We start from the raw sequence: 19,085 nt of genomic DNA on the forward strand, positions 1-19,085 counted from the left end.
TTCACAGTGTCTTCCTGGGATTCAAGTTTATCTGTGGCCATGGTGGATCATGTAAATACACTCTCATCCTGCACATGAAGAAATAAAAATTTGTCCAAGTCTTAACATTAACTACTGATATTTGAAGCAGTTTTAAAGGCCAGATTTGGTAGGTGCTCAGGTGTTATATCTTGGATTTGGAAAATTCAGAAGTACTGCATTGTTGCTGTTTAACCCCAGCCAGCAACTAAGTACTACACAGGCTCTCACTCACTTCCTGCTGGTACTGGTGGGGAGGAGAATCAAAAAAGTAAAACTCTGGGGTTGAGATAAGAACAGTTTTAATAGTTGAAACAAAATAGAATACAATAATATGAGTTATAGCAGGAATAATAATAATAAAAATAATAGTAGTAATGAAGAGAGTGGGGGCAATAAAACCCAAGAGAAGAAAGTGAAGTACAACACAATTGCTTATCATATGCTGACCAATGCCCAACCTGTCCAGAAGCAATCAGCAACTCCTGGCCAATTACCCATAGTTTATACACTGGGCATGATATTCCATGGTATGAAATATCCCTTTGACTATTTCTGGTCAGGTCTCTCCATGCTCCCTCCTGACTTCTTTTGTGACTGCTCTCTGACAGAGCACGGGACACTGAAAAGTCCTTGATTTAGAGCGAGCCCTACTGAGCAACAACTAAGCCATCAGTGTGTTATCAGCATTACTCTCATACTAAATCCAAAACAGCACTGAGCCAGCTACTAAAAAAAATTAACTCTACCCCAGCCAAAACCAGGACAGGCATGCAGGAGTTAATAATATTTACCATTATAACAGTGTAATTTTTATAGTTCCCTCAATTGACTAGATAAGGAATAGGTGACTGTCTTTATTACTTCATAAATACTAATTTTCATAAAACACACTTGAAATCTTAACTTGTTTCATGTTTAATCAAAGGCAGCAAAAGAGCTAAGTGCCCTTTAAACCTGTAAATAATGTATTAGAAGCATTCTTTTTCTTTTCAGTGTTGTTGCTGCATAAAATTTCCTGCTATCCTACTCATTTAAAATTCTTTGTGTAATAGTATCATGACTTAATGAGAGAAGCATTAGATTATGCAAATACTGATGCAGGAAATGTCTCTGAATATTGCAATACCTTTACAATTTGTGCTTTCTGCTAGTGGTGGTATTAGGGCCTGAGATTATAAACCTGGATTCAACACAAACTTCATTTGTTATTTATTTTAGTGTCTACTAGTCCATCATTTAGGAGCCTGAAATAAGTGTGGAATTTGGTAATACTAGACCTCATTTATTTGTGTCTGTTCAGTTTGAAATTACTACCCTAATATTGGCTTGTCTTTTGTATGTAAAAAATAGTAGCGTGCTTGGTTCAGTGCTGGAGAGAGGCATAATTATGCTTTTATTCTGAAGGCTGCTGGTTGAAATGAGATGCTGATGGAGAGAGAGGGTTACTGAGTAATGTTTGGGCGAAGTGTGTGAATGTGATAGTCTTGTTTAATTAACCTTGTGTTGTGATTTTGCCTTCTGTTAAAAAGATGAAGAATCTTTAAGTGCTTGAGTCTCATCTTAGTGATATTCATACCGTGTCCCTGCTGTAGTGAGACAGGATAGTGACGGAGACGCTCGCATAGTTAGGCAGAGTGAATATTACTAAATGTGCTGAGCCTTCACACATGAAGGCAATTTTAGTAGTTCAGGTTCAGAGCAGACCACAATATCTGTGAGTTTAGGTTCAGATGCAATCTTCAAAGCAGCCATATGGAAGTGAGCTCTTGCAGTTAGAGCTAATTTGGAATTCAGCTGTAATGCTTGATGTTAAAACATATTTGAATCTGGTGCAGAACAGCAAAGGAGGGTGAATTGCTGTGGTTGGGCAAGGTGTCTATTGAGAATTGATTGGGTGTGGAGTGTTTTTTTCACTTTGCTGGTGTTTCTAATTAACTTTACTTTCGCCTTCGGTGTCCAGTCCAGGTACCTCTTCTTCAAGTAGATACCGGTTTGAAAAGTATTCAGTCTTTCAGAGGCATTTGGGCTGTAATTCACACAGGCATACCAAGCTTAAAGTATCACTAAATATAATTCAGCGTTGCACTGGTGGAAGCAGGAGGGTGAGGACAATACTGAGTAGACTTTCTTCTGAAGAGAGTATGTACTACTAGACTTAAACTTATGTTAAGAAAAACATTTGTTCATCTTATACCACATACACCTTGTTTTAAAATGCATGGACAGTGAAAGTAATCATAGTTTTACCGTAGCAGGAAGGTAAAAACTCCAAATGCTTGCTCTGTGAATTTTATACCCATACTCTCTTGAGTTGCATCACATCTTAAAGCACTCTTGTTTTTCAGCAAGGGAGACTTCACTGATAACCACAGAGCTGTGTGGGGCTGATTCTCTTTTTGTTCAGTCTTAAATTCTATCCTAAACATGCTGTTCTAGCTGACTTAGTGTACACAAGAAGCCTCCTGTACTCATGTTTATGAAAGGGTTTTGATAGACCTCTTTTCAAGTCACTGAGATCCTGCTCTCAAAGGAGGTAGACCGATATTAAAAAGGCAAGGAGGGGCTCTGGGCTTGTTAGCATGGGCTGTACCAGTATTTTAGTTGGCTGTAATGGGGAGACGAGGTGGTGGTAACTGAGGAAGAAAAGTGCCTCAGGAGTCAGAGGAGCCTTTCAGCATTTTAAGGAGGGAAGTCTGCCAACTAGTTGAAATTTGCAGCAGGCTCTTGTCTTTGGGAGCAGAGCACTTGGGAAAGCTTTTCTGTTAATGGCATAGTTATGGTTAATGGTGTAGTTATGTCCTTTGAAGTTGTATCTTCAGAATGAGTTGATGATTGCAGGCTTAACTCTGGGGTGTTAAATAATGTGTAAAATTTGATCTGCTTCTAAAACAGAACAGTGGTAGGTCAGTGTGTTGTTACGTTATTGGTGCTAGAAAAGCAAAGTAGTCGCTTAAAATAGGAAATACAGAATGTCGTAAGAATTTAATACAGTTTTCTGTACTAGTGAAGTGTCTTTCCTTTTACAGAAAGTGTACCAATTTTAGCATTTTTTTCTTTTCAACATCTTTATTAACGGTCCAGATGGTGGGGCAGAGCGTACCCTCAGCAAGTATGCTTATGACAAAAAATGAGGAGTAGTGGCTGATGTGCCAGAGAGTTGCAGTGACATTCAGAGGGACTTCAGAGGGCTGGAGAAGTTTGACAAGGGAAAGTGCAGAGTTCTATATGAAGAAACAACCCTATGCACCAATATATGCCGTGGGCCACACAGCTGGAAAGCAGCTTGGCAGAAAAAGGACCTGGGGATCCCAGTGGACACCAGACTTGAACGTGAGCCAGCAATGGGTCCTTGCAGCAAAGAAGGGGAATGGCAGTCCTGGGCTGCATTAGTCCAGGTATTGTCAGGAGGTCAAGAGAAGTGATCCTTCCTCTCTAATTCAGCACCTGTGAGCCCACACTTGGAATCCTGTGTCCATTTCTGTGATTCAGTACAGGAAAGAGATAGACATGCTGGAGAGAATTCAACGAAAACCCCTCAAAGATGCTGAAGGATCTGCAGCTTTTCTGTTATGGGGAAAGACAAGGAGATCTGAGATTGTTCAGCCTGGAGAAAAGGAGGCTGAGGGGGATCTTCATAATGTGTATAAATACCTGAAGGAAGGATGCAGAGAGGACAGGGCCAGGCTCTTTTCAGTGGTGCCCAGTGCCAGAACCAGAGGCACAAACATCAGGGAACACTTTTTTATTGTGAGAGTGACTGAGTCCTGTCAGAGGTTGGCCAGGGAATTTGTGGAGTCTGCATCCTTGGACATACTTGAAAGCACTCTGGATACTAGAGTCCTGGGTGTCTGGCTGTAGATGGTCCTGCTTGAGTGGGACTCAACCCCCAGATGATTTCCGGAGGTTCCTTCCCAGCATCAACCATTCTTTGATTTTGTGATTTTGACAGGGATAATGTTAGTTAGTTGGCCCTTCTCGGGCAGATGTAACATCTCAGTCTCGGGTATTTTTGTGATGTATGTTACCACTGTGAGCATGGGTGTTGACTAGACTTGAAAAAATCAACTTTTTGAAGAAAGCAATATAGGTAATGGGCTGTGTGTTGTGAGCCAAGGGAGGTACATAACAGAATGTATATTGCATCACTGTTACAGTCACTTGTGGTACATACATGAGGAAAACATTGTGGCATTTGATTGGAATTAAATCAGGCTGTGAGGCTAAATGTAAAGATTATCTATGCAGTAAGGGTGTTTTCAAAACATGGGGCTGTTACCTCTTTGAGGTAAGTTATTCATAGTATATGGTTTAGCCATCTAGTAACAGTCATTAATTTTGGTTTGTATTGGAATGATGCTAGCTGGTTTTTAGAACAAGGAAGAAGAAGGGAAACTCAAAATTGCTACAAAGAACTGTCTTTTTCAGGCTTTATGTTGTTAAACCGTAGAACACATTACTAGGAGAAAAAAGCTCTCACTTTTTTTTCAATTATTTTGTTTTTGCTTTGCTCTGTCCATGTTCCATTAGCACACCTGAAACTACATCTGACCAGTTATTCAGAAGTGCCTCTTCCTAGGTTAGAAACTTTAGCAGTAGCAGATTGCACTGCTTCTAACAGTTTTTGTAGAGTTAGATCTTACTTGTATCAATCTTCATATTCCTGAAAAAGCTGCAAATCTGTATTTTTTGCTATTCATAGAGTACTCTATGAAACTTTAAGAAATCTGGCAGTTAGGTGCCATCAGATATGGTTTCCTTAATGCTAAAATGTTCAAATATTCTTCAGAGTTAGAATTCAAGAAATATGCCTTAATTAATAGGGAGTTTAATTCAAGATAATTGTATTTTAAAATCTATTTTAAGATTGGCTTTAATGTCGTGCCAAGCTAGCATGGAAATTGCTTCTTTAAATGAAAAACACCTGCAAGAAATATGTTTTAGAAGTTTTAGTTTCTGAGCAAGGTTGTCATTTGGATAAGAGACAGGCTTGTTTTTAGGCCAAATCTTAACTCTCTATCAAAATACCACTCCTCAGAAAACTGAAACTAAAAAACTGAAGGTGTTCTTTGCCTCTAGGAGAAGAGTTTTCAGTGTCCAGCAACCTAAACAGAGCTGGAAGAGTAATAGCATTTATGTGTGTGTGTGTTGTTGTTAGCACGGAGATGTGCTGGAGATCAGCATTTTTTTCTTCAGGTTATGTGCACATGAGTAACAATTAATTTCCTTTCTTCCTAATTAAATGAGTCAGTGTGATCAAAAGCAAGGCTTATAGGGAACCTTTTAAGTGTTTCCTCTATACAGATCTTTTATGTGCTGTATATCTTAGCTGGAAACAGACTGCGTTTTCCTGAAAATGTGTTATTCGTCTGACATTAATTGCTACAGAAAGTTCATAAAATATCTTAACACATGACCTATTCCACAAATACCTTAATTTGGAAAATAAAATGTCTTAAAATCTCTTGTCATGTGGCAAAATAGATAATTTCTTTTATTATTAACATGCAAAAAATAAATAAAGCTTTCTACTTTCAATTCATTTTTTTTACAAAAAAAGCCTCAGTGCTTTTTTCTAGGGAAGGTTAATAGCTGGAAATTAAAAAAACCACGACCCAAGTGGGTTACAGAAGAGAATTCAATATTTGTTTCATAATTGCTCTTAATTTTCTGTCATTCATGGGTAGTCCAGACCTTCTGTTAGTGTTGCTACATGAAAGTAACTAACAAGGGTTGTGCTGTATTGCGTCGAGTAGTTAAAACACAAGTTCTCATCTAAGTTTCATGTGGAATAATGTTGCTGATTTTAAACCTACCTTATATAGATATTTAAGTGGGACTGGAGAACAGTGTTTTGCCAAGTGGACACCAGTACCTCATTAACTGGTATTGATGAGCAATTTCTGCTTCCTAGCCAGCTTCTGACTGTTTTAAGCATGCTCCCAGATTTTTTTTGCTGTTGCTTTGCAAGGCCATATTTCTTTTTCTATATCAAAAACACTACAGTTTCAATGCTAAAGATCTTTATGCAGCTCAGAAAAGGTTTTTAATTGCTACTTGAGTGTTCTGATTTTTGACAGGGAAAGTAAAAGTTACCCACAGAATTATGAAATTAATCTAGTTATTTTAATAACAAATATTGATAGCTGACACCTTCTGAGAGCTTGTTCTCAGGGTGTGGACTTTCTGTTGCTGATGTTTTAATACGACGTGGCCAAATGTAGGTGTTCAGGGTAGGATTTTTCTGGCTAAGTATCCACCTAGAATTACACTGGGTTTTTTTAAAGCTGTGCTGTAGCTTGTTTGATATTGTTTTGTAGAACTGGGCAGGGAGACCTTCAACGAGACCTTTGGTGCCTCGTTCTTTTGCAATGGAGACTTTGCAAATGAGAAAAATAGTACACAACAGGTCGAATGCTGATACCATGGAAACATCTGCTGTATTACTCTTACATCCAGCTTAGAAAGTATTGGGGCAAAACACACACTTGATTTGAGAAAAGGTATTTGCACTTGGTGAAGGGAGTTCTGTGCACAAGACAGCAGTGTGGGCAAGGCCGGTTTTTGCTCTGGCCTTTGCTCTGGGATAAATTCTGCAGGACTGTGAGACAGTGTGACCCCTCACCCCCACCCCCAGAAAATCAGATTGCCATGGAATTAGAGATTACTGTTGGAGAAGGAGATGCAGTCACAACTCAATGCAGTCAGTTTTATCCACGAGATTTAATCTCCCAGTGCTATCTTCACAATATGGCACTTTTTTGGATACTAACACCACAGAAAGATTAGTATTTCCCATCGTTAGTGTCAGTAGGAATCAGAAAATAAGTTACTCAAAGATTTGAGACAAAGGTGTTTTACAAAAAATACTTTCCTCTGTATTATCTCTGTGCACTGTAATACAATATTTGTGAATAAAGAATTCTCTCATTCTTGAGTTTACTTAGTTAGGATGTGGAAGATGAGGGCAAGTTAAGTGTGCACTGGGGTGTGAAACTTTTGAATAGAGGTGACCTTGTTTAAGGGAAGCAAGTAGTGAGCATGGGTAAATAGATAGGCATGTGGAAGCTACAAAGCAGGTAAGGAGAGACAAAGCACATGAGGTGAGGTCCTGCAGGTGACATTTTGTAGTTGACTGAAACATACCTACAGAAGTAGAAGCAGAAAAATTGAGTGTAACATGTACACTGCAACCCGGCTCTGGATGGGATAGTGAAAATGCCATGACAGGGATATCTGAACTGGAAAATGAGCATTGAAGAATGTGTTTTTCCTAGAAAGTAGAAATTAAGTCAGTGTGGTGGGGAAGCACTGTTGTTATTATGATCAGCTAAAAAATAGGAGTAGTTATTATTTAAATGTATTATTTTTGAATGAAAACTTCTGGTGGAAGAGGTAGTATAGTAGCAATACAGCAGAGTACAATTTGAAGGTACCCATAACTTCTTAAAGAATTATGTTTATTTTGAAAGTAAATTTAAAGACTGTAAGAATAGTTACATGAAGTTACATTGAATTGAATGGTCAGAAACTGGATCTGCTTTATATAAATGTTGGTCTAGAGCTCATCTGCTTTTGAAACTGGAACTTTTATAAACTAAGGAAAAAATTCTAGGCAGGGTGCTCGAATACTGTGTGCTGATTTTGGCTGTGGTAGAATTAATTTTCCTCACAGTGTTTTGGATCTGTTCTGAAAAGAGTGTTGATAGCAGAGAGATGTGTTCGTTACTACTGAGTAGGACACACTGAGCCAATGCCTTTTCTGTTCCTTACCCCACCCCATCAGCAAGCAAGGAGACTGGGGAAGCCCAAGAAATTGGGAAGGGACACAGCTGGGACAGCTGACCCCAACTCACTAAAGGGTGTCGTGGTTTTGCCCACCAGCCCATCCCTGGGGCTGAGGATGGTTTTGTCCAGGTGATTTCCGGACAAAAAACCAATCAAAAAGTTCAGTGACGCCTTTGCTAATTACATCTTTAAGAAAACGGAAGAGAAGGTTGTGGCGCAGTTGAAATTAAAACAGCAGCCATGTAGGAGAGAAGTAGTGGGCCCGAGGAGGGCCAAGACCCCCTCCTCCCCGGCTTGGGCCGAGGGAGAGAGCAGAGTGTAGTACTGAAGCCTCCTTTCTCTACTGTAAAAGAGTGAAGAAAAAAAAAAGTTTAAAAGACGAACTGCTTAGACGAGAAACTGCTACAGAAGAATTCCAGCCATGAGATAACAGAACTTTCAAGGTCAAAGCTGCAGTCGCAGAAGAGAGAAGAAAAGTTCGAAGGGGGGAGAACTGCTGTTTTTCTCCCTTTCACTCTCCCTCCCTTCAGCAGGGACATTCCATACCATATGGGGCCATCTCAGCAATAAAACTGGGGGAAGAAGGAGAAAGGGGATGATGTTCAGAGTGATGGCGTTTGTCTTCCCAAGTAACCATGATGCGTGATGGAACGCTGCTTTCCTGGGATGGCTGAGCACCTGCCTACCAATAGGAAGTGGTGGATGAATTTACAGAATTATAGAATCATTAAGGTTGGAAAAGATCTCCAAGGGCATCAAGTCCAATCTTTGACCAAACACCACCATGTCAACTAACCCACAGCACCAAGTGCCATGTCCAGTTGTTTCTTGAACACTTTGAGGGAAAGTGACTCCACCACCTCTGTGGGCAGTCCATTCCAATGCTTAACCACTCTTTCAGTGAAGAAATTCTCCCTAATTTTCAACCTGAACCTTCCCCGGCACAACTTGAGGCCATTTCTTCTTGTCCAGTCACTTGTTCCCTGGGAGAAGAGACCAACTCCCACCTGGCTACAACCTCCTTTCACATTGTTGTGGAGAGGGATAGGGTCCCCCTTGAGCCTCCCCTTCGCCAGGCTAAACACTCCCCGCTCCCGCAGCTGCTCCTCACAGGATTTATCTCCAGACCCTTCCACAGATCCATTGCCCTTTTCTGGACACACTCCAGCACCTGTGTTTTTCTTGGAGGGGCCCAGAGCTTGACACAGGAGTCGAGGTGTGGCCTTACCAGTGCTGAGTACAAGGGGGCAATTAGTTCCCTAGTCCTACTGGCCACACCATTTCTGATCCAAGCCAGCTGCCATTGGCCTTATTGGCCACCTGGGAACAGGCTGGCTCACGCTGAGCTGCTGTCAGACAGAACCTTTTCCATGGCAGCTTTCCAGCCAATCTGCCCTCAGCCTGCAGCGCTGTTTGGGGTTATTGTGACCCAGGAACAGGACTTGGCAATTGGCCTTGTTGAACCTCATACCTTTGGACTCGGCCCATCGATCTAGCCTGGCCAGATCCTTGTTTTGCTTTGCTTATGCGCAAGACTTTTGCTTTCTCTATTAAACTGATTTTATTTCAACTGACAAGCTTTCTCACTTCTACTCTTCCAGTTCTCTCCCCGCTTCCACTGTGGGGGAGTGAGTGGGCGGCTTTTAGGGGCTGAGTTGGCAGCTGAGCTTAAACCATGTCACACTGGAACAGGTTGTCTAGAGAAGTTTTGCAGTCTTCATTTTTAGAGATGATGAGAACCTGACTGGACAAAGCCCTGAGAAATCTAACTTTGAAATAAACTGTGTTTTGAGCACTGGGTAGGAACAGATGACTTGCAGATCTTTGGTTAAACCTAAATTATTCTGTGATTTTAAGCTCCACCTACTTAATAAAGCAGATTGGACCCATAAAAAAAGGCAATGCTAGGATAGGTGTGCAGATGAAGATAGACTGAAATAGGAAGTCTGGCAAAATAGTCTAGGAGGAGGTAAGTTCATCTCCGCAAAAGTGATAAGGCACTAATCACCAAACAAGGACAAGAACTCTTGTAAGTTAAATGAAGAAGTTGGCACAAAGTTATTTTTATGTAAATTAATTCCATGAAAATGTCTACTCATCTTAATGTTAAAAGACCATGGGGAGAAGAATATCACGAATTTAGAGGAGATGTCACTGTGAGTTTCTGTAACATAATGTAACATAACTTTTAGGAAGGAAGAAGCAGTCAGTTCTAGAATACTTTTCTTGTAGTCTTGGAAACTCAGATGTTGCAGAATCAAGGGAAACAGATTTGCTAAAATTAACGTAGATATAGAACTGTATTACCCTTAGAAATCAAATTATTTGGGCTGTTATTCTGTGCCATGATAAAGAATTTTGATGCACAGAAAATGAAACTACCTGTACCATAATATTGTTAATAGTTCTCTACTGGTAATGATCATAACATCTTCACAATATTAAATATGGAAAACTATCAGGTATCTTTAGTCATACATATTCTGAGAACAAAAGCATTTTCTTTGATAAATAGACAGGTACTGTAACTTTGTTGTGAGCTCTGTATCATATCTTGTGAAAGTGACTTAAACTCAGTGAAACTTGGAAGAGCCAAGCTAGTGCTTCTGCACAGATCTTTCTCCTGCTCCTCTTTTCTCCCCATTTTCCTATATATGTTACTTACAAGGGTTCTGGCACTCAGCAGACTTACTTCGTAAGTGCCAATGTTTATTAACGTTTCTGCCATGTTAGAAAATGACCCCAGCAAAAAACCCTCTCATTGTTTTGTACTAGATTAATGAGTTAATAAATCAGTGCACTGAGTGGCTTGACAAGTAGCAGAATTAGCACCAGGGATGAAATAAGATGGGTTAGGTTTGGGAAAGCATAGCGTGCAGCAAGATTTGCCTTGTTGGCAGTATTGGACTGTTGGTGTGTTCTGCTGCAGTCTGAGTTAAACAGTCTGCTGTCTTTTTACACAGTTTAATGTGGTTTTAGGAAATATATATGATAGTGATAATTACTTCAGAATTTGTGAGTATTTTATGCTTCTACTCTGTTAGCTATGGAGATAATGTAGCCTAATTTTGTAGACTTTGTCATTCACTTTTACCACCATAGTCTTACTGAATTTTGTGGTGGAGTCCAATTCTCACCTTAAATGAACAGAGAATCTTCCTATGTACATCCGGTAGGAGGAATTGTTTCAAGCAGTGGTGGGAATTACATCAAAGTGGTTTAGTCTTTTCCTTTTATGCTTCGGCTAATAAACTGAAAATAACATGAAACATAATTGTGAGTACAATTTTGATCACAACTGGATTAAAATTGGATAGAATGCAAGTGGTCTTTTGAGCACCGAGGGACCTGTGATAGGCAGGTGGAGTCCAGGCATATAAGTCCAATAGTAGTAAAATTTTCTGTTTCTGCTGTGAGAATTGGGAGGGGCAGTTGTTTTATTTTGTTTAATTGAAGTGGATGGGTTCTGTTGTAATTGAAATGACAAGATGAGGTTTTCTAAAACTAAATTAAAATACTGAACACAAGGGAATTATGGAAATGTCTTTTGCAAAGCTAATAATAGATACAGTTAAAAGGTGCTTTGTTTCTGTCAGAGGGAATACTGCAGACGTTAGGAAAAAATAGTGTGACTTGTTCCTTTTGGTTTTGAACATAACCATGTTACAGTTCCACAGTGCTGCTGAGTATGTTTACTTCAAATGAGATTTCATTTTTCTGTTTTCTTCTGAAAAGTCGGGGATACTCTGTGCTAGGCATGGAATTGTTTTTGAAATACCTTCTAATGGTGCTATGACAGTTTTAAACCTTACAGAGATTTTTAGCTGTTATTGAACAACATTACAGAAAGTATGCTAAAAATTTAGAATTATCACTAAATCCTCACTTGATGACATTGTTTCAGGTGGTGTGTTTTGCCTGCTTTGCTTTATTTGTTTAAAGATCAAAATTACTCTTCTAAACTTCTGATAACACAGCTGTACATCAGTATAGGACAGCATCATGCAGAGTTGCACATCAGTATAGGACAATAATACTAGTTTCTGTTCAAACAATTAAACCTTAGAAGCCATCATTTTTGACTTCTGCTGTTAGTATTGCTCTTTCTTAGTAAATATCCACATATTAGTGTCCTACCTGCAATTTTAGAGAGGCAGATTAGTCGCAGCATGAGCCTGGAAGGTTGCCAGAGCTCTGGTGCCAGTGAGTTTGCTGGATAAGACTGACTGTTCTTGTGATGCTTCGTGTTGTGTCAGTGGACTTCTGCATGAGCAGGTGGGGACTTCTGAGGGAGAAGTCCCCTATCAGAGGTGTCTGTTTAAGGAAATAGCAAAATCTGAGCTGATTTTTGTTAAAGTCTTTAAAATCTCATTATTTGAATATGGTGTAATGGAAGACATTATGCTAGTACAGGTCATAAATAAGCTCTGACAGAAAAGTGGCGTTCTTCTTAATTTGACACGTCTTAAGTTTTGTGGAAGAACCACTAAACCACTTTTCATGCCAGTCATGAAAAGATAACAGTTTAAAGCTACTGCAGTATTTTGAATGAAAGACTTGTTCCACTGCTTAGAAAAAAAACCAGCACAAACAGTCCCCTTGCTATGAAAATCATCACCTGCATATGTCAGAAACTGTAATGATAGTACAAGGAGTAATGGATACAAACTGAAAGGGGAAATTTGGGTTAGATATTAGGAAGAAATTCTTTACTGTGAGGCTGGTGAGGCACTGGCACAGGTTTCTCAGGGAGGCTGTGGAAGCAGCAACCCTGTCAGTGTTCAAGGCCAGGTTGGTTAAGGCTTTGAGCAGCGTGGTCTAGTGGGAGGTGTCCCTGCCCACAGCAGGGGGGTTGGGACTAGATTGTCTTTAAGGTCTCTTCCCATGCTTTAACATTTTGCGATTCTATTCTATCTGTCCCTCCACAGAAGCTTCATAACGATAGTCTTTCTCATGAGGGTGGCAGATGGGTAATAAGAGATGCACAGGTAGATAGCTGCCCCTGGTCTGTCTGTACAACAGACAAGTATTAGTCAAATTTGGGATTTTGCAATGTGTGGGCATTGACTTTGTATGTTGGATTCATTTACTAACTGTTCTTTTTTCCCAATGCAGCCAGCAGCCAGCCTCGGGTGTAGCCTATTCCCATCCGACCACAGTTGCCAGCTACACCGTGCACCAGGCGCCGGTGGCTGCGCACACGGTCACCGCAGCCTATGCCCCAGCAGCAGCCACGGTGGCCGTGGCCAGGCCAGCCCCTGTGGCTGTTGCAGCTGCTGCCACAGCTGCTGCCTACGGAGGGTATCCCACAGCACACACAGCCACGGATTATGGCTACACACAGCGGCAGCAAGAGGCCCCACCACCACCACCTCCTGTCACCACGCAGAATTACCAGGTGGGTTCCTGTTGTGTGATATTTAAGTTATAATTTTAAAGGAGGAAGGCTGTTTGGAAAAAAAAAAAAAGTGATTTTTTTTTTTTGAAGTTGCTGCTGTAAAGAATAGCACTGACTTGTCTCAGCTAAGTGGTGTTTGAGTGGTATTCAGTAAAATGGGTCATGGAACTGATGTAGCTGAAAAGACTGTTCCAGTAAAAATTTTCAGTGGAGGTAGAAGAGTTCCTTTGTTAGATTCCTGGGTGCTATAGGAGTTGTAGTACCAAGCCTATGAGGATAGAAGATTGCCTTAGAAGATAAACTACTCTGTAAATAGCTTTCTGGTGCCCTCTGTGAGATCTCTGCCTAACCTCCTGTTGATACAGTCTTCTGCAAATGGGAGCTTTGTCCCTTTTCATCGTGAAATAATGTATCTTGTTTCAGCTTTTTAGTCCTAAACTTACCAAGGCATTAGTTAGATTCTAATTAGCAGCTTAGTTTGTTTAAAAGCACTGTATTATTACTGCATGTTCTCAATTCTTTTGCACAGTTTCTGTAATTTTATACATATTGTAATTATGAGGTCAGTTAATAGACAAGAAAGAGACACCCCAAAATAAATAAAATAATTCCTGTTTACACAGGTTGGATGGGAAAAGAATTTTATTGTTACATTTTTTGGAATTGCAAAAGGTTTTTATATGTTAATATGTTTCAGCTCTAGTGATTCATGCTTTGCTCCTCAGCTGATCAACTCTTTGTGCTTTACCATAAACACTGTGAGGATTAGAGAATATATGTACATATATATACAGTGGCTTCCAGATCGTTTCCTTCTAAGCTTACTAGACATCTCCTGTGTTTCAAAGGTGTGCAGTGGGCTATTTACTTTGCCTTTATAGCAAGGTTATTACGGTTCTGTAATGGGAAGAAGGCATTAAAAGTACCGCCTTCACACTCCAAGAAACATAACCAAGAAAAATGTTGTTAAGGATGGGATTTTTAAAACCAATATAGGCTCATGTTTCTAACCTTGTGAATTTATGGGGGTTGTAGAAATTCACATTTTGTGGAGATCTGTTGAGGGTTTTCACTTCATATTTTACAGAAATAGAATCTGATACAGTCATTATTAAAAACTAGTGAGATTAGGTGCTTTTCAATAACAAAAATAATTAGGTAGGGAAAGTGATGTAATAGCATGAGCTAAATTCCTGTGTTAAGTCTGTAAAAGACCAGTAGGGTTGTTTCAGGCCTAAAGTATGTGTAAATGTAAATTTAATTTCTTTAATGCATTTATTTTATATACTCTGTAGATAGATGGAGGTTTTTAATTCTACTTTAGTGGGCCAGAAGAAAATGCTAACAACTTCTATTACTTTAGACAGATACCTAAAGGTGGTTTCTCTGTTTTGAATTCTCAGGATTCCTATTCCTACGTTCGATCCACTGCCCCAGCTGTAGCTTATGACAGCAAACAATACTATCAACAGCCGACAGCGACCGCAGCAGCCGTGGCGGCTGCTGCCCAGCCTCAGCCCTCAGTGGCTGAGTCCTACTACCAGACAGGTGGGTGGCACGGTTCACACTGCTCTCCTTATTCTCAATCTGTCAACTGCTTTAATGCCTTAAAAACAGCTGTTTGAATATTTCACTTCTTAGTTTTGTCGTGTAGTCTCTCTGTCAATGTGCTGAAAAATTTCCTGCATCCAGAGCTTCAACGTTATTGTGACATTGCCATAAGGTTTGGCAATTACTCTTGGGTTTGGATTATTACTCAGTAGACTCAAAACATACCTCTAGGCAAAGTTCTTATTGATTTATCTAGAAACCTTGCTGAAGTAGGTTCAGATGATAACTGGATTAGAATTACTCTTTTAATTCTTCACTTACTTCATTTGTGTAATTCTTTTGCATCATGATGGCTACAAGTCATCAATTCTATTTAGTTTTTTTTACTTCACTTAGAAATAAGAGGAAAGTTTGGTTTGTGCTTTGGTTTAGTAAAACCATTGGATGACAAGGTTGTTTAAAAACATTGTAAGACCATTAAAAATAAATAATAAATTTGAGGCTTACTAGTGTGAGCTGTGACGTGGTTAAATCATTGCATGATACATGGTATGCAGTGCATAACCATGACAACCCAATGCACAACCCTAAAAAGCAAAACAAGTGAAACAAAGAAACCAAAACAAGGCCCCACTTTTTACACATTTGTTTACCAGCATGTTTTTAATTATCCTGTAATATGGTTTGCATTTCATTCAACTAAAACCCATCAATCTTTGTACACTTATATTTTCTATCCTAATTAGCTCCAAAAGCAGGATATAGCCAAGGGGCAACTCAGTACACCCAAGCCCAGCAAACACGACAAGTGACAGCTATAAAACCTGCAACCCCAAGTCCAGCAACAACTACGTTTTCCATTTATCCGGTGTCCTCGACTGTGCAGCCGGTGGCAGCTGCAGCCACTGTTGTTCCCTCCTACACTCAAAGTGCGACATACAGTACAACAGCAGTGACGTACTCTGGTAAGAATTTTCCATATTTTGCTACTGGGATTTTTGCAGTTGTTTCTGGAGAGGCTTTCAATACTCAGAATTTTAGCAGTTCATGTTCAGTTACCTCATAGTCTACTGAGAAATATCAACCAGTTAAATTATCGTAATTCTGTTGTATCTTTAGAAGAGGTTTGATGTCTTACGTGCCTCTTTGGTTATATCTGAGAGTATACAAATGGCATTGCTACATGAATGGTGACTTACTGTGAGGTTTCAAAAGGAAAAGATGGGGGATGGAAAAAATAAGGAAATACATCCACACAAATGTTACCCTGGGGAAATGAGAAGGGAGAATGCAGTTACAGAGACAGAGAGGAGCAGTTCAATATAAATCTTTTAAAATACTTTCATTCAACCATTAAGAACCAAAAAGTAGTTACAGAGGAAAATGTGTTAACTTTGTAGCCAGGTGGAAATCAGCTAGCATGTTACAGCTACCTTGAACCTTTTGTTAGTACTTCCTTGACACAGAGACCAGTTTCCTTGATTTATTCAACTATGATACTAGAAATCAAGAACTGCATAGCCAAGCTTTAGTGAGCAAGCAGCTTCTCTGCACTAAAAGAACTTAAATTGGTGTAATAGGGTATAATAGCAGTAGACATTCTGTCTTTTTTCTTCATTTTTTCCCCTCCTTCTACATAATATCAGTCCTTCTTGCCATTTGGAAACTTGAGCAGCGAATCTGGTTCTGTGGTTCTGGAAGATTGCTGACTTCAAGTGGCCTTTGATAAACCTTTCACTGAAATTCTTGTTCTGTCATACCCAATTTTACCAGATGTGCCACGAAATTTTAGATGTTCTTTAGGGATGCTTTGATAAATCTAATGTAACTGTTTGTCTGCAAAGACATGTCTAAAATTGAATTCCAGCACAATTGTTACCTCTGTATTTGTGCACTGTGAAACATGAAGCGAAATTCAGACTGCCTGACAAGATTTCAGTAAATTATTTATATCTTGCCCTGCCCCTCTGTTATGCAACATGATTTGAATTGGTGTATTATGTAGTTGATCCATGATACCCAGTGATGTAACATTTGTTTTGTTTTGTTCTGTGAGGTACCTCTTACTCTGGCTACGAAGCTGCAGTGTATTCGGCCGCATCGTCCTATTACCAACAGCAGCAGCAGCAGCAACAGAAACAGGCGGCGGCGGCAGCTGCTGCTGCTGCTGCAACAGCTGCTTGGACAGGGACCACCTTTACTAAAAAGGCACCATTCCAAAATAAGCAACTGAAACCAAAACAACCTCCCAAACCGCCCCAGATCCACTACTGTGATGTTTGCAAGATCAGCTGTGCTGGACCACAGGTACCTGTGTTATATAGTTTTCTACTATACTACTTCGTTGATAATTTCTTCAGCTAAAAATGTGACCCTGTTAAGAGTCTTAGAATTGTAGAATGGCCTAGGTTGGAAGGGAGCTTAAAGATCATCTCGTTTCAACACCCCTGCCATGGACAGGGACACCTTCCACCTGACCAGGTTGCTGAGAGCCCTATCCAGCCTTGACTGGAACACTTCCAGGGATGGGGCATCTACAACTTCTCTGGACAAAAATTGTTCCATTGCCTCCCCACCCTCACAGTAAAGAATTTTTTTCTAATATCTAAGCTGCTCTCTATCAGTTAGAAGCCATCCCCCATTATCATGTCATTCCATGCTCTTATATAAAGTCCCTCTCCATCTTTCTTGTAGCTCCCTTCAGATACTGGAAGGCCCCCACTGGTTCACGCCAAAGCATTTTTTTTTCCAGGCTGAATTCTCACAGCCTTTCCTCAGAGGAGAAGTGCTCCATCCCTCTAATCAGGAAAATGTGTTAAAGATTTGGTTCTATACTTGTACTAAAGGAATAATTAAACGAAAATGGGCACTATTATAGAAAAAGGTCCTATGAGAAGACAAAAGGATAGATCCCTGAGCTTGTACAGAGAACCTTCACCTGTGTTTTGGACTTCAGAATTATTTGAAACTTTGATTTACTTCTTTAGCATAGCAAACTTCTTAGAAAATACTTTTTTTAAAGCTATGAAATTACATAAATTATATGAGTGGTAAGCCTGAAAATTTATTCTACCCTGTATTCCAGTATCCTACTTTAGTTTCACAGTGGATATAAGTGCATAGAAAGTAAGATACCAAGTCATGCGAAGTGTTTACATGTGTGTCTGGCTAAAAAGTTCCTTTTTTTTTTACATAAACTTGTCATTATTTCCCACCATGTCTGCTCTCTAGATTGCCAGTGTTAATATGGGAACTCAGATCAACTTCTGCATTACATTTTCAATACAGCTTTATTTATGCACTACCTTCTTTTAAATTGATTTTTCTCCTTATCTGGATACACTTGATCCCTGTGGTCTTAGAGGAAAAAACAAAATCAAGAATAATTGAATGCAGTGCAGGAAACTGTGGTTTTCTTTTCATACCAAGTTTTTGGTGGTAATATCTGTTGACCACTACTTGGCTGGGGAAGGAAGAATTTAGAGAAGAAAAACCTATATTGTTTTACCTAACTGTGGAATTCTGGCGGTGGAGAAGAAAATTTACTGGTCTTAGAAGTGGCCTATTAATACCTGAAAACGTGTCATACAGAGGACGTGTTCAGAGTAGGAAGTGTTTCCTAGGTAAAGTGTGTGGTTTATGCTATGTTACATATTACAGGTATTGACAGGAATGATGCCAGAGCAGTACAAAGACAGCTAATTGTGTGTGTATTGTTTATTTAAACAGACTTACAAAGAACACTTAGAAGGCCAGAAACACAAAAAGAAAGAAGCAGCATTGAAAGCTTCCCAGAACACCAATAACAACAGTACTTCTGCTCGTGGAACTCAGAATCAATTGCGCTGTGAGCTTTGTGATGTGTCTTGTACAGGGGCAGATGCTTATGCTGCCCATATCCGTGGAGCCAAGCATCAGAAAGTAAGAGTTTTCTCTTGTCTTAACTATGCAAGACAGTGTCTGTGTTTTTTTCCATCATTTTTTCTCATCTTAAGAAAGGAGAAGATATGCAGAAATAATATAACTTGATTATTTTGTTTAAAGATGTTTATTACTTCTTTTTGTTTCAACTTGTCTTTATGCTCACTACTAGAAAGGCCTTGTTGAAAGAAAGGGAGGAAAATATTGCCATGACATCAATGAGAAGAGGATGTCTTGGGAAAAGTGTGTAAATTGTAGGAATAAGACGGGTAGGAATTGTAGGAATAAGATGAGGAAAAGAGTCATGGAGGACATAGGGTATCATCCTTGTACCCCCTAACTGTCCTCAAGACTTCTTGAGATTCATCCTACTTTCCTGGTGCTGTGAAGCTTTCAGTGCTGAAACACT

General features: G+C 39.7%; 1 protein-coding gene across 2 annotated transcripts in view; it reads left to right on the top strand.

Moving 5' to 3' along the window:
* The window catches only part of ZFR (zinc finger RNA binding protein), a 45,313-nt gene that overhangs the window by 3,508 nt on the left and 22,720 nt on the right, over positions 1-19,085 (top strand). For both annotated transcript variants that reach the window (XM_050328868.1, XM_050328869.1), the window contains exons 3-7: positions 12,922-13,204; positions 14,608-14,752; positions 15,502-15,720; positions 16,812-17,062; positions 18,485-18,676. In XM_050328868.1, coding sequence (XP_050184825.1) covers positions 12,922-13,204; positions 14,608-14,752; positions 15,502-15,720; positions 16,812-17,062; positions 18,485-18,676 — 1,090 coding nt within the window. The remainder of the gene's footprint in view (positions 1-12,921; positions 13,205-14,607; positions 14,753-15,501; positions 15,721-16,811; positions 17,063-18,484; positions 18,677-19,085) is intronic.

The sequence above is a fragment of the Myiozetetes cayanensis genome, unplaced genomic scaffold (genome assembly GCF_022539395.1).
Source record: "Myiozetetes cayanensis isolate MyiCay16 unplaced genomic scaffold, myiCay2020 scf4, whole genome shotgun sequence".
In the NCBI taxonomy this organism is placed as follows: Eukaryota; Metazoa; Chordata; class Aves; order Passeriformes; family Tyrannidae; genus Myiozetetes; species Myiozetetes cayanensis.